This window comes from Phocoena sinus, chromosome 7 (assembly GCF_008692025.1).
Source record: "Phocoena sinus isolate mPhoSin1 chromosome 7, mPhoSin1.pri, whole genome shotgun sequence".
In the NCBI taxonomy this organism is placed as follows: Eukaryota; Metazoa; Chordata; class Mammalia; order Artiodactyla; family Phocoenidae; genus Phocoena; species Phocoena sinus.
This window is the reverse complement of record NC_045769.1, coordinates 2,851,410-2,865,526: the sequence shown is the minus strand read 5'-3', so window position 1 is coordinate 2,865,526 and position 14,117 is coordinate 2,851,410. Positions and strand designations below refer to the sequence as shown.

The window sequence follows — 14,117 nt, the reverse complement described above, 5'->3', positions numbered from 1 at the left end:
AACTTTTATCTATGGAAATTGATCTTTACTGGGCTACTGTATTAAAAGTTCTTTGGGAAATGTAATTTATGAGGATGGAAGAGTTAGCAGTCCAAGAAAAACAAAAAATAAATTTAATTTTTAAGTGAAGACAGGAAAATATGCATTTCAGGTCTTTGTCAAGCCAGCCAGCCAGCCACCCGCTGAGACTTCCCCTATTTCCCTGATCACCAACAGGGGAACCTGGCCTGACGGAGCACTGCACTCCCTCAGGTGAGAGCAGTTTGAGAGCTTGGTTTAAGTGCGCACATATTAAGGATTTGGGGCTGTTTTGATGGTTTCTGGAAACAGCCCGACGTGCGGTACTTAAAACTCTAGACTCTCTAACCTTCTGGACATTTGCCATATCCGTGGGTTACTCATCTAGAGAATGTTAAAATTAAAGGGCGGTGAGTTTGTGACAGTCTTCAGAAAAGCAGTGAATTTGGCGGGGCTGAGAACCGTAGTTCGGGTACATTGGCATCATTTAGTGGCAGAGTGTCTTTTTCCAAGTGTGAGGAGAGAGCAGAACCTCAGAAACGTCAAGGAAGGAACAGAGTTTTGTTGAGGGCTTCTGTGTGTCAGGTGCCTCCACTCAGTTTTACCTTATGTCACTCTCCAGTAGTTCTCTCGGTGACATTAATGTTCATATCTTTCCCATCAGGAAGTTAGGGCTCAGAAAGGTAAAGTTAAGAACTTGTTGGCTTTGCCGGTCTCGGTGGCTCAACTGCCAAGGCTGATTCTTGTCCAGAGCTGCCCGGCTTCCTAATGTGTGCCCTTCCCACCGCGCCTGGTGGCCGCTTGGTAGTGGGGAAATGTTTGTCATACTCGCCGTTTAAGAAGCAGAGAAGTAGGAAATGAAATAAACAGAGGATAGAAAGCCACTGAGCCTCCAAGACACTTTTCCTGTATTAACTGGTGGCGTATAAAGACCTTACATCTCTATGTTTTAGTTTCTGTCTCCTTTGGAAAATTTCTAAATGATGGGCTAGTCCTGTTTCATCAGGAAGGAGACCCACGTTCTCCAGCCAGGAAGCCCTGAGAGGCCAGGCCCTCGGGGCTGTATCCAGACGCCACCCTGCTGCCGTGAGGGCCTCTCTGCCTCTCATCCCGGCAGAGGTGGCGCAGCTGCCTTACCAGCAGGCCAGTGAGGGTCACAAGCTCACGCAGGGCGCGCAGGGCTGCCCTGCCTCCAGGGTGCGTGAGGTAAAGTTCTTCAGTGATACAGAGGTAGTTGTGTTCACCTTTTCTGCGGTTAAGCTTTATCTACAGAATTCTTCTTAGCATCTTTCTTCACTAGACCATCTGTTCCCTGAAGGAAGAGTCTGGAGGTGTCTCAGTCTCCCTGTATTTCCAGTGCTGGGCGGGGGCTGCCACACCAGGCATCCAGTGCTTGGCGTGCTCTCTGCCCCCCAACAAGTTTATGGTGTTGCAGATTAAAGCAGCATATGAAAATACATAGGTTACAGGCAAATGGGTAGAGATTATGAGGGCAGACTTGAAGGAATTCATGTTTCATCTGGATGAGGAGATACAGCCAGTTTTTAGCAAGTCAGCCTGAAAGGGCTTTGTGGAGCTTTCTCAGGATTCATTTGCTCTAATGCCATAATTTACATGATTTCTGTACTTCATAAGGAATTTGTTTTTAACCCCTAACACTTATAGTTCCTATAATTAAGGTCAGTTACTAAGGTTGTGAATGAAAACCTTTTAAGCAGTAAAGTAGATCATTATTTTAGAATAAACTTTTTTAGAACAGAAAGAATACACCCGTTTGGTGCCCCCTCACCCCTCACCCCCCTCCGCCCCAGCAGCTGAAAGGCAGATTTCCTCGGGATCTTTGTCCTTTTTTCCCTGAACTTTATCTCACAGTCTCCAGCTGCCTCGTAATCTCTCTCAGTCCTAGAAATAGGCTGCAGTGATTGACTGACGTTTAATGAGCCCCTAAAATGCGCTGGATTCTGTGTCAGGCACTGTAGGCTGGAGATGAGAGTCGAGCGGCCTTTGAAGAAGCTCAGTCTCTGGACACAGAAACAGTGACGAACCAATGTGATGGGGATGCCCGGAGGAGGCCTGAGTGCAGATGGCAGCTTGGCTGTGATGTCCCAGGCCTCACGATGCTCCCATGGCACTTTGCAGTGAGTGGTCAGAGGAAACCGTGGGCTGAAGCGGGAGAAAGGAATGCGGCTTTTCTCTCCCCCTGGAAGTGAGGTTATGTGATGCAACCAAATCGAGTAATGTGACCGTGACCAGCCCTGAAAGGGGTCAGGAAGGGCTGCCCTGCCACGTTTCCAGAAGGAGGAGAACCGGAGGTACCACAAGTAACACTTGAATACCCAGTCACCCCTCTTCTTTTTATGTAATTTATTGTACTCTGTGGAAAATTGAGAAAATACCACTCTGCAAAAATAGAATATTAATCACCTGTTATCTCTCCATCCAGAGATGATCACCGTTAGCTTTTTGATGTATGTTATGCACAACATACAATCATATGTACGAGTGGGATCACGCTACACGTAGCTTGGTGACTTGGGTTCTTTTTAACATTATAGTATAGGACATGTGTCATCATATCGTGAGAACGTATGTTATCATGTCACTTAATATATAATTACATCATCATTAGTAAGAACACTTAATTGTATGATGTATCATGGTTTTCAACTAATCCTTTATAGTTGATCACTGGCTGACCAATATTTTGATTATATGAACCAGACTTTATGTAAGGGGCAAAATAGTAAATATTTTAGGCCTTGTGGACCATATATGGTCTCTGTCGTATATTCTTTTTTTAAAACAACCTTTTAAAACTGTAAAGGCCATGCTTAGATTATAGACCACGTGAAAACAGGCCTGGCCTTATTTGGTCCATGGGCTGTAGTTTACTGACCCTGGAATAAGCAGTGCTGTGATACATGTCCTAGACAGCAGCTTGTGCATGCCTGCCGCTGTCTTTGGATAAATTCTTAGAAGTGGAGTTACAGGTACTGAGTAACTGATGCTAATTTTAAGGCTTTTTATCAGTACTATCCAGTTACCCTCCAGAGAGTTTTTCCAGTTGACATCCCCACCATCAGTGTTTGAAAAATTCCCTTTTTCCTAAACCCTTACCAACATGGGATATTTTCATTATTTTTTTTCTTTTTGCTATTTTGGGAGGAAATAAGTGGTATCTAAATGTCATTTGAATTTTCATTTCTTAAATAAGTAGGATGCTAAATTTTTTTCCTACTTATTAGCTCTTTATGTCTTTTATGAGCTGTTGTTATGTGCTTAGCCCTTTTTTTCCTTTGAGGGTTTTTTTTTATTATAAGAGTTCTTATATAGAAATTATATGAAACTTTTTCTTAGTTTACTTAGCTGTGCTGTAAACATTTTCCTGTTTTTCATTTTTTTTGTTCTATAAAAGTTTGTGTGTTTTTTTTCACCACTGTAGTCAAATCTACTTTTCCTTCTTGAATTTTTCATGTTGTGAAATGCTTAAAACAGGCCTTCAGACCCCAAGATAATTCATCCACGTTTTCTTCTAGTCCTCTTAGAGTTCTGTGTCGTTTATGTGGAATAAAGCTCTAAGTGAATATCTAACTGTACTTTTCCGAATGGTTAGCCAGTTGTCCACTGAAGAATCCCTGCTTCCCCATTGATTTGCACTGCAGTCTTTGTCATATACTAAACCCTTAGCTGTGTGATGGGATGGCTGGTCATGCCACCACTGAGGTAGGAGGTGGAGCTGGTATTTCTTGGTCTTGCTTTGGGGGCGGTAAGGGTCTACAAGAATGGTTCAGTTTAGAAAGTGTGTGTCAGAATCCAGGACCACAGTTCTGGTGTGGAGGTTTGCTCTCTTTGTGGGGGACCGTTGTTACGAGGGCCATTGGCCCGGGGGGCGGCTGCACCAACATCTAACTGTGGACGGTGTGAAGGGAAAAGGAGGAGAGGGGCAAGTGCAGTCGGACCCTGGAAGCCGCGTGGACACTCAGCGGGGTGACTGTGTGTTGGGGCCTCAGAGGAGGGAGCGGGTGAGCCTTCAGTCCCTTCAGATCCTGAGTTGGTGATGCGCTCTACCCAGTAGGTTACCTGCGTTCAGTGTTCATTAGAGAGATTTACAGCGCCAATGACGCCGACCTTCCCTCTTCAGCCTGAAGGCCCTGCTGAAAGTGCAGGCTGCGCTAGCATTCCTTCTGTCGAATGCATTCCTGTTTACTTGCAGGAAAGCAGATGAGCGTATTCAGTTGATTTCAGCTCACTCTGAACCTGAATTCTGTAATCCTCAGACGCCTCCATCTGCATGGCTGGATTAATCATTTCGGGGAGTCTAGGTGACATGACATATTTGACATTCTGATGTCATGGTGTTTTGAAATCAGGAAGAAAACTTATGAGGGTACTGAAAATATGTTTGTTTTATACAAATAAGAAGCTGAAACTATTAGAGTACTAGAAATAGTACAGGAGAAGATCTGGATGGTGAAAGATTTTCTACATTGGTATCAAAGATAAAAATTTGATGACGAAGGTTTCGTATCTGTGAGATGACTGTCAAGCTCCTCAAAGCAAGGCCACCTCGCGGTGGAACTGGGCCTGGGGAAGAGGCGCACCCGCTGCAGGTGGGTGGGCTCGCGGCCTCTCTGGAGGCGAGGGCACTTGGCATTGAGTGCGCAGCCTGCTCTCTGGCAGCCCCTCCCCTTCCTGGCCTTCATCTTGGGGAAATATCTCATGGATGCGAGTGAAGACAGCGCTGATCCAGCAGGTTTGTAGTGGAAGTGGGAAGCAACCTAAACGTCCAATAATAGGGAACTGGCTTGTTAAATACTAGTGTTTGTACCGTGGAATGCACAAAAGCCCAAAGTCATCTGAAATGGTGACAAAAATAAACATGGAAAAGAAATACATAGCACATTTCCCTACTTCTGTGAAGAAAAATGAATGTGCGTCACACGCACCTGTGTGTCGCCTAGAACAGAGGCTCCAAAATGTGCATCAGGTGTTACTAGAGATTATTTCTGGGGAGAGTTTTATATTCTCTATATCTGTAGATGTGCAGATAGCTTTCCTTTTTGTTGTTTTCTTAGGTGAGTGTGGATTGCTTTTAAAACAGAGTAATAGTCAAAGAACAGTTTTATGCAAACATGCTTCACCCTGAGTACTGCTGATGTGCCTCATTCCCATGTACTTGTGTTCGTTCTCTCCTCCTTTAAGTATAAAGTGGGCTAGGACTTGCACCTAGAATAAAGTAAATGACAACAGCGCCTTCAGAGACACCCACAGAGGGGGCCAGCGCCGCCGTGAGGGGCAGTATTTCAGCCGTAGCTCAGCTACGTAGCGTCAAGGAGGCCGCGGGCTCCCGTAGGCAGTGGGGCCTGGAGGGTGCAGAGCTCCTCCCCGGAGGGCACCGTGGCTCCTCCTGCACAGCCTAGGCCCAGGCAGGGTCAGAGGATGCAGAAGCCCAGCCGCCGGCAGCCCCGGGGCCTGTAGAGGGGTCCGGTTAGGAGTGCGGGCAGCCTTTACCCGTGAGAGTGGCACGGTGCATGCAGTGTGCAAACACTGCTGCGGGGGTGACGGAGCCGGTGCCTGCTGAGCCATGTGAGTGGTGAGACACGGCCCTGGGCGGGGTACGTGGAAGGCTCTGGAGAGCCTGTGATCTCTTCCTTCTGTGTTGCAGCCTCCTAAAGTGAGATGCCTGACCAGGATCTGGCACCCCAATATCACAGAGACAGGCGAGATATGTCTCAGGTGAGTTTATCTGCGTTCCCGTCTTCCGTCTTGTGAGCACCGTGTGTGAGTGATGGGCTTTCTACACGGTGTCTCCCCCGAGAGGAGATCTTGAGGCCGGGCCAATGTTAGGGAGGCTTCTGGCTGCACTCTGCGGTCCACCCAGGTGCCCCCCTCGAGGGCCCTTACCCTTTTCCCTCCATCTGGCTGATTTCAGCTAAGAGGGGAGGATATGAGTAAGGGAATCCAGGGTGGGGGATGTGGATGGGAGGCTTCAGAAGACCCAGGCACTTGTATTTAAATGTCCTCTTGCCCAAATCGTCTTGATGCGCACGGGAGCACTTTCGTAGCAGGATAAGCTTTCCCAGTCGTGCCTGGGTCCCCACCCTTCCAACGGCAGATGCTCAGGGGTCAGTGACTTCCTGCCGCCTAAGCTTGCTGGTCACTAACGTAGAGAACTGGAGGAGTTGCGCAGAGTGTTGGTTGTTGTCGTTTTTAAGTAAATTTAGCTTGTGGGCTTTATTTTTCTGCGTCTTGCGCTTTCTCTGGTAGAGCAGTGAGGTTAACTTGTAAGGGCTCTGGTGCTGGACCTCCGGGCCAAGCCCCAGCCCCACCACTGCCAGCTTAGGGACTGCGGGGACCTGGAGGGCAGGCAGACAGGGTTTCTCCCGTGTGTCCTTTGCTTTCTTACTGTGAGCTAGTCCCTCCTCAGGCCCTGCCTCTGTATCCTGTCCTTTTACCCTCTTCTCCCCACACGTGCACTGTGACCGCTGCTCCCTGCGAGGACAACCATTAGGATTCATCTCCCCATTTTATTTTGTATGTGGAGCCCCCTTTTCTTTGATATCAGCTTCATTTTTTAATAGCTAGTTAACGGGAATTCCCTGGTGGTCCAGTGGTTAGGTCTCCATGCTCTCACTGCCAAGGACCCAGGTTCAGTCCCTGGTTGGGGAACCACGATCCCGCCAAAAAAAAAAAAAAAAAAATCTAGTTAAAAATACACTTTATAAGTCAGTCATCCTCCCTTTTAAGTATCTGTCCTTTAAGTATTGAAACTTTAAAAATCTATGATCTTCAGGTCCAGATTGTAAGTGGTTTCTGGTCCGGCCTTATCTCCCCAGGCTTTTCACCTGTGCCCACTCTCCTGGGGGCTCCCCACACTCCACTTCCTGTCACGTCCCCTTCTCCGGTCAGAATTAGGTCCAGAGAGGGCATTTCTCTACTCACTTTTGCAGTCTTCTGAGAAAACAGATTATTAGCAAAGTATAATAGGAATTTAACAGATGATTAAATGTAAATTTGGTTAAATTTGTAGTTAAATTTGGTTAAATTTGTAGCCTGCTACAAAAGACAGAAACTTTAAAGGAAAATCATTGGTAGGTTTAGCCACATTAAAATTAAAAATACAAAAGCACAAAATTGAAAGAGAAAAGATCAGCAAGATTACATCCTTTGTATGTAAACAGTCCTTTCAATCAATATGAAAACGATGGGACATATCCACCAGAAAAATGAGCATTGCCTACAAGTAGGTGATTCATAGAAGGAGAAACACAGCGGGTGGTGAGCGTCTGCTTGATGCTCAGTCTCCTGGGTGATCAGAGGACACGTGGAAGCAAGGGGACGCCACTCACCACTTCTCAGACTGGCAGATACAAAAGCAAAGTGTGTGTGAGAACAGGCTCCCTCGTTCCACTGGAGAGTACATGTACCTGTACACCTTTGTTGGTCCTTCAGCCATAAGGCCTACATTTAACTTGTATATACCCTCGGACCTGTCAGCTGCACCTCTGGGAATTTAACTGAGGGAAGTAATGTGCCAGGTTTATGTACAAAGACTACCTCTTTGTGAAAAACGAGACAGTGTCCAGCGATGGTTTTGGACACAGCCGACTCATGGCATCTCCTGAGTAAAGGAAATGACGTGCCTGGCGCTCCACGGGGCCTGGTCTAGTCACAGGGCTGCTTTTTGCTTCTCTTAGTGAGACTTGCCTTGCTCCCACCAAGGGCCCACACCCTGCCCTTGGCTCAGGGCCAGCAGTGCTATGTCTGTGGGATTGGAGGGACCAGGGCCATGAACCCGGCGGTTGTACTTCAGATTTTTGTTCTCCTAGAACCTGAGTTTCCAGTGTAGTCCCTGGGGCATCCTCTGTCCCCTGTGCCTGTACCCTCTCTGATGGCCACATGGCTGTCACCTGAGCTCCCTCGGGACTGCCATCTGCTCAGGCTGGGCCTGAACCTCCGTGGTGTCACCCTGCCCAGATCTGTGGCCCCCAGACATGGGCACACCTGGCCTCCAGGGGCAGAGTCCTGCTCTGTCTGTGCTTGTTGACAGGGAAGCTCAGAGGGCGCTGACTGGTCGCCCAGTCTGCCCGCCTGCCTTCCATCAGCTAATGTTGGTTGAGCCCAGACACAGTGGGGAGCAGTTTGCGATCTCTGCTTTATGGGGTCTGCCAGCTGGTGGGGAGACAGGCACTAAACAAGTAAACAAGGGTATAGCTAAAATTGCAATAAGGCCTATAAATGAAAAGGATAAGCTAGATCAGAAATAATTCTTTCCCCTGTCTTAGTAAAGAAGTCTCTCGTTGGATCATATAAACCACCAGGATTGGGCAGTTGGTTCCCCAAAAGTTATTCAAAAGTTGTAGAGATTTTATCTCAACAACTCACCGATACCTCTGCAGAGTGGAAAGACGTGCCCCGGGAAGATGGGATTAGGGTGCATGATGGGAGTTTTCTTTTTGGTGCTCGAAGTAAGCTGTAGGTTAGTTTTATTTATTCTAACTGATCTTCATGGGCAATTAAGATTATGGCATTGATTCAAATTCTGCATATTTGTTTTCTCCTGATCGTCATTGATCTTTGTGAATTTGAACGTGTTCTGACTTTCCAGTATGACCTGGAAAGCCTCACACTGACGTGTTAGCTTAGGAGCTGTTAGGTTCAGGTGAAAGCAACAGTGTGGTAATTCAACAATGCCGAGCTCCTTTTTTCACCAGAAGGAAACTAGGCAGTAAGTGGTAATTTTTCAAAGTATGGAATGGTTATTTATATGAGAGTATATGCTGTGCGTTTGCAGTTGATAGAACAGTCATGAAAATGACTCTTAGGTCAGCTCACATCACGTACCCCTGGAGCCCACGTGACCTTCCCTGAGCGTGGTCCTCCCACCCCCGGGTGAGCCCCTTCCAGAATTTTGTGTTAATCTGCTTTTATTTTTTAAACAGCTATTAAAATCATGTGCTAGGTGCTCACGTGGGTGTGAGTCTACAGCTCCATTTGGGGGCGCGTGCCCTGGGGCGGGTGCTGCCCTGCGCCTTGGTTTCTCCTCTGTAGCATGGGACCCCTCCCTCTTTGGTCTTGGGGCACTGGGTGAGTGTTGGGTCCTGCTGACACACAAACAGGAAGCTCCGCTGTCATTGTTGTCACCGTCCTTTTCCGAATGTTAAATTGACAGATGCGCTCTGTATGTTCTGATTTAAGCATGCTTTTCCCCTGCTGAGTGTACAATACATAAAAATAACACTTGCGATTAGACTGGAGGACCCATACAGGCGTGAGGCAGAGAAGGCCTTCTGTAGCGACACAGGAAACTGGAGCCACAGAGGAGAGATGGACTGCATGAGACGTGCACCTCCGTTCCGACAGAAATCACGCTGAGCAGCTCGCGGGACTGGAGCCTGCTCCCTGCTGACCGCTGTGCCTTTCTGTGTCTGTTTCAGTTTACTGAGAGAACATTCGATTGACGGCACCGGCTGGGCCCCCACGAGGACACTGAAGGTAGAGTGTCCTTTGCCCACACCTACCCGGATGCCCCTCCATCGGCAGCCAGCCTCCTGTAAGGACAGCGATGTCCACGCTGTCCCATCTGCATGGGTGGACGGGCCCACGCTGCCCACCCGCCACCGCCCGCCTGGGGCTGCTGGCCAGGCGCTGGCCCTGCTCAGCTCCTCTGCCCCCATTTCTCTTCGGTTGGGGGTGGGGATCAGGGTGTCGGGTCATCTCCTCTCCCCTCTGCCCTTTACCGTTTACGGTTTGTGCTTCGGTGGTTTACTGTTTCTACCCTCGTCTTGCTATTCGCCCCAGTCTTTGATAGTTGTCTCCCCCTTTAAGCAGTGGAGACTCGCCAGGCGTGGGTAGAGACGGAGGAAGGAAAGGCTGGATGTTCTGTGTCTGCTCTGAGTTACACTGGACAGAGGAGGGGTGGCAGGGTGCAGCCAGGTGTGCTGCACGGGGGCCCCTCTGCTGGGGCAGGGGGTGGAAAGGGGAGCCACAGGGACTAAATAAGTGGCCCCAGTTGCTTCTCCAACATGGCCTGAGTGGGTTTCAGGGGTGCGTGTCGTGGGTACCCACGTGAGGCCACCGGCTGTGCTTCGCCTCAGGGCTTTTCCATGGTGCTGTCCGTAGGCGCCTGCGGTTTCTTCCCATGCCTGACCTTTTATCAGAAGGAGTCAGGACTTTTGGCCAGTGTTCACCTAGTAGTAGGCAGCTACCTGACTTTTGCCATCTTCTTTGACTGAGTAGTGAACTGGTCCCACACGGTCATAGCCTCTGCCTGTCTGCTGAGGGATCGACCCTGCCCAGAAGAGCGATCGCCTGGGACTGGGTTTAGGGGCAGCCGTGTTCCCAGCCTGCACTTCAGCACAAAGGCGTGGTCTTCTGAGCCAGTCACCGTCTTCCCTGGTGACCGTCCTGCTGCTCTGACACTGATGGTCCCACCTTTCAACTTGAAAGGGCCGTGGGCGTCCAGTCAGCCTGTTTGTGAAGCTCTGACAGCCGTGTGGCATATCACACGTGCCGTCTCCCTGCCTCTGTCTCTCGTAACGTTTTTCCACACATGTCCACTTCGGCTCAGTCAGGCATGGATTATAAACGCTGTCCCACCTAAAACCACTCGTAGGTCTCAGTCTGTGCCAAGTGCACAGAAAGCGAGCGATGGCTGGTAACAGAGCTGCTGCGCTGGGTGCTGTCCCCCAGGTTGCAAGGGGGAGCCCAAGATTAACTTTCTAGGCCCTACCTTTTTTTTTTTTTTTTTTTGCGGTACGCGGGCCTCTCACTGTTGTGGCCTCTCCCATTGCGGAGCACAGGATCCGCGGCATGTGGGATCTTCCCAGACCGGGGCACAAACCCGCGTCCCCTGCGTCGGCAGGCGGACTCTCAACCACTGCGCCACCAGGGAAGCCCTAGGGCCTACCTTTTAAAATAACTCCTGCAGAAAACTAACCTCCTCCACGATATGCTGACTTAACTGGTTCATCTCTTAGAGACCATCCCCACCTGAAACTTGTTTTTGTCTTTCTCTCTCATTTCAGGATGTTGTTTGGGGATTAAACTCTTTGTTTACTGTAAGTATGTTGACCAGAATCCCAAGTTTTTCTTGATTCCTCTGCCTCCTGGTTTTAAAGATCGCATCAAGGATAACATGAGGGGATCAAAACCAGCGGTGTGGGCGCACTAAAGCCCCCTTTTCTTTGGCACTTTTGTGAATCAGAGGAGCAGTGAGACAAGAACTGAGGGGGCTTTGGAGCGACACTCTGGGAGGTCCTGGGGCCGGGAGGGGTGGGAGCAGAGCGTCCCCACTTCCGCCCTGCTGTCGTGGCCGCCTCGCTCCCGGGGACCGGCGTGGGCCAGTTCCGCTCGCTGTGGTCTCCTCCGCGCAGGCCCCTCTGGGAGCACCTGGCCCACCTCACACCGTCCGCTCTCACTGGCAGCCAGTCCACAGCTTCCTTCGCTCCCAGGGGCCTGGTTTGGGAGAAGGAGTGTGTAGTCACCAACCTTTAGGCTTTTCACAAACCCAGAACCTTAGAATTATTCTCTTAATCAGTGAAGTTTGCTGTCCTCAGAGAACAGCACCTCTCAGGCAGGGGCTGGAGGGCGGGAAGAGGCGTAGGAGAAGGGGAAAAGGGGAAAGCTGGTATTTGGAGTTTTATATAGTATTATTTGTTCCTTTAAGTTTTGGCTTTTTGATCATAAAGAAGCTTTGAAAGAAATAAGCTTCAGGGATCTGTCTCTGGGCAAAAAAAAAAAAAAAAAATCTCTGCTACTTTTGGTAAAACCTAAGTCCCCCCATGAAAACGAGCCCATCCTGGACAGCCCCCAGGATGGCGGGACTGCTCCCTCACCCTGCCGTCCTCAGCCAGTGAAAGACAGCAGAGCAGAGCCCAGAGGAGACCCCTAAGTGCCTGCCCCTCCTGCCTTCTCGGCTGATGTCACCGGGTGGTCCGGTAACACCTCCTGATTTCGGGACCTGCCATAATCTCCAGGAGAAGGCAATACCCAAGGGGTACCGGGCCATCTGGACAGGTTTCTGCTGGTCTCAGCTGTTTTGTTGTGATTGTTTTTGGCTTTTCCATTGAAGTGAATGAAGTTTTACTTCTGGAGATGCAGAGGCTGGAGCGTGATTTAAAACCTGCCTGGCAGTTGTGCTGCTTCTCTTTTGAAGGACATCTGGTGGGTCCCCATCTCTCCAAGCACTCCAAACCTTCCAAATTCTAAAGAGCCCATCAGACTTGCTAATGAAGTCTATAACGGTTATTCCAACTCACATATTCATTTTAGGTAAAATACATGGTAAAGAAGACGAAGAATTCTGTATGTCTGGTGTAAGTCTTTATATGCACCAGGATTCTCATATAATATGTGCTTTATATTTTTGCCTATTTCTGGGACTTGGAACTAATTTCCCAGCTGTTAATGATCATAGAGATTTATAATTTTTCCTGGCTGTATTTGTGACATATTGGTCACACCCATATTTATTTCCAAATCAGGAGTACAATCCCCAGATTAAACATTTCTCCTCAGGAGAAATAACAGTTGTCTTTACAATGATCCATCAGTGGCTTTGGAAAGCAGTGACTCAACATAACAAATGTTTCTACCCTGACCTTTAAGAAGAGGAATAGGTAGTATAAAGGAAAGACACGGTCTTCAATCTAAAATCCGTCATTATTCTTGGGGGTGGGGGGGAGTAGCATTCCAGGGCTCTTCTAAGGTGGAAAGGGTCTGCTGCTGGTTCCCTGGGGCCAGGGAGCCCTGGCCACAATGGCACCATCCTAGTTGTTAGGTCGGGTTGCAGACGTCCTTCCTACTGGATTGTGAGTGCCGTGCTTGTGGAGGTGAGTTAAAGGTGAAGGGAGAATCTAGGCAAAGTCAGAACAGAAACATAGAAGACAGAGTTGTTAATCACAAAATAAAGGAGAAAATGAATTTTTAAGGAAAAATTCATAGGATTTTTTATTTAGAAATGCTCATGATAACAGTGGTTTGTCATTCCCCAAGTATCAAAACTAGCATTAGAAATTCGTGTGATCGCTCTTTCCTCACCAAACGTCGGATAATCGTGAGTAAACACATCCCTGCCTTCTTTCAGTGGACCGTTAATCACCGTTCTGAAAAAAGTGTCTCACGTTCAGTGCTCCTACATCAACAGGAACTTCAGTTCTCGGGAGTTTTTTCAGCTCCGGGTCGTTCGGTCATTGGCTGATTAGGTGTCTGTGGCCTGCTTCATAAAATGAAGACTTGCAACAGCAGAAAAACAGGTTCTTTCCGTCGTTTACTTTGAGTTTCTCTCTTTTTAAGGATCTTTTGAATTTTGATGACCCACTGAATATTGAAGCTGCAGAACACCACTTGCGGGACAAGGTAAGCTAGTAACAGGAATATTCTAGGTTGATGTATTTGGTGAAAAGATAATTACTGCCCCTTGATTAAATAAGTATGAGACTGAGAATGGTGACTAGAATTAAATCCCATTGAATTAAATGGGACTAGAATTTAAAGCAATGTATGAATGATGTATTATAATAAATGTGAGTGGTCTCAGAAAAGTGTTTGACCCGAGGTCAGACAGAAGTGTTTTTAGGTGTGGTTTCCTGGTAGAGTTCAGTATGAGTGATCTACAACAGGCGGCCGTCGCTTTACCGCATGATGGCGTAGGAGCACAGAAGGGAGACCGAACCAAGGGTGCTACCGCCCCCCCACCCCCCACCCCCACCCCCGCCCCCGCCCCCTCTGCCGCCACCCAGCGGGCTGACGGCCCTCCACACCTTCCCAGAGTGCAGGCGCACGCGAGCCCACAGCGATGGGGTCGTGTTTGTTTTGTTGTCGTTGTTCGTGTATTTTCGCTTTTTCCCTCCAAGTCGGTGCATAAACTATCACTCGTTCATTTTAGGAGCTGTTGAATAATATCCCGTGGTGTGGCTCTACCGTACTTTTCTCAACCATTCTCTTATGGCTGGGCACTCAGGTTTTTCCACGGGATTATTTTCCAGCTACAGACAGCGCTGCAGTAAATGCCCTTCGTACACACATCCTTACAGTGTGCGGGCACAAGGCACAGGGTCTGGGGCAGGAGCCCGGGAGGAGGCCGAGCGTGGCCGAGG

At 48.6% G+C, this 14,117-nt stretch overlaps 1 protein-coding gene across 3 annotated transcripts in view; it reads left to right on the top strand.

Annotated features, from left to right (window-relative positions):
• UBE2F (ubiquitin conjugating enzyme E2 F (putative)) overlaps positions 1-14,117 on the top strand; it is a 54,803-nt gene that overhangs the window by 34,574 nt on the left and 6,112 nt on the right. For 2 of the 3 annotated variants that reach the window (XM_032637149.1, XM_032637148.1), the window contains 4 exons: positions 5,684-5,754; positions 9,456-9,513; positions 11,046-11,078; positions 13,315-13,377. In XM_032637149.1, the coding sequence (XP_032493040.1) occupies positions 5,684-5,754; positions 9,456-9,513; positions 11,046-11,078; positions 13,315-13,377 (225 nt within the window). Of the gene's footprint in view, positions 1-5,683; positions 5,755-9,455; positions 9,514-11,045; positions 13,378-14,117 lie in introns of all 3 variants that reach the window. The other variant, XR_004350682.1, reaches the window with a different exon arrangement.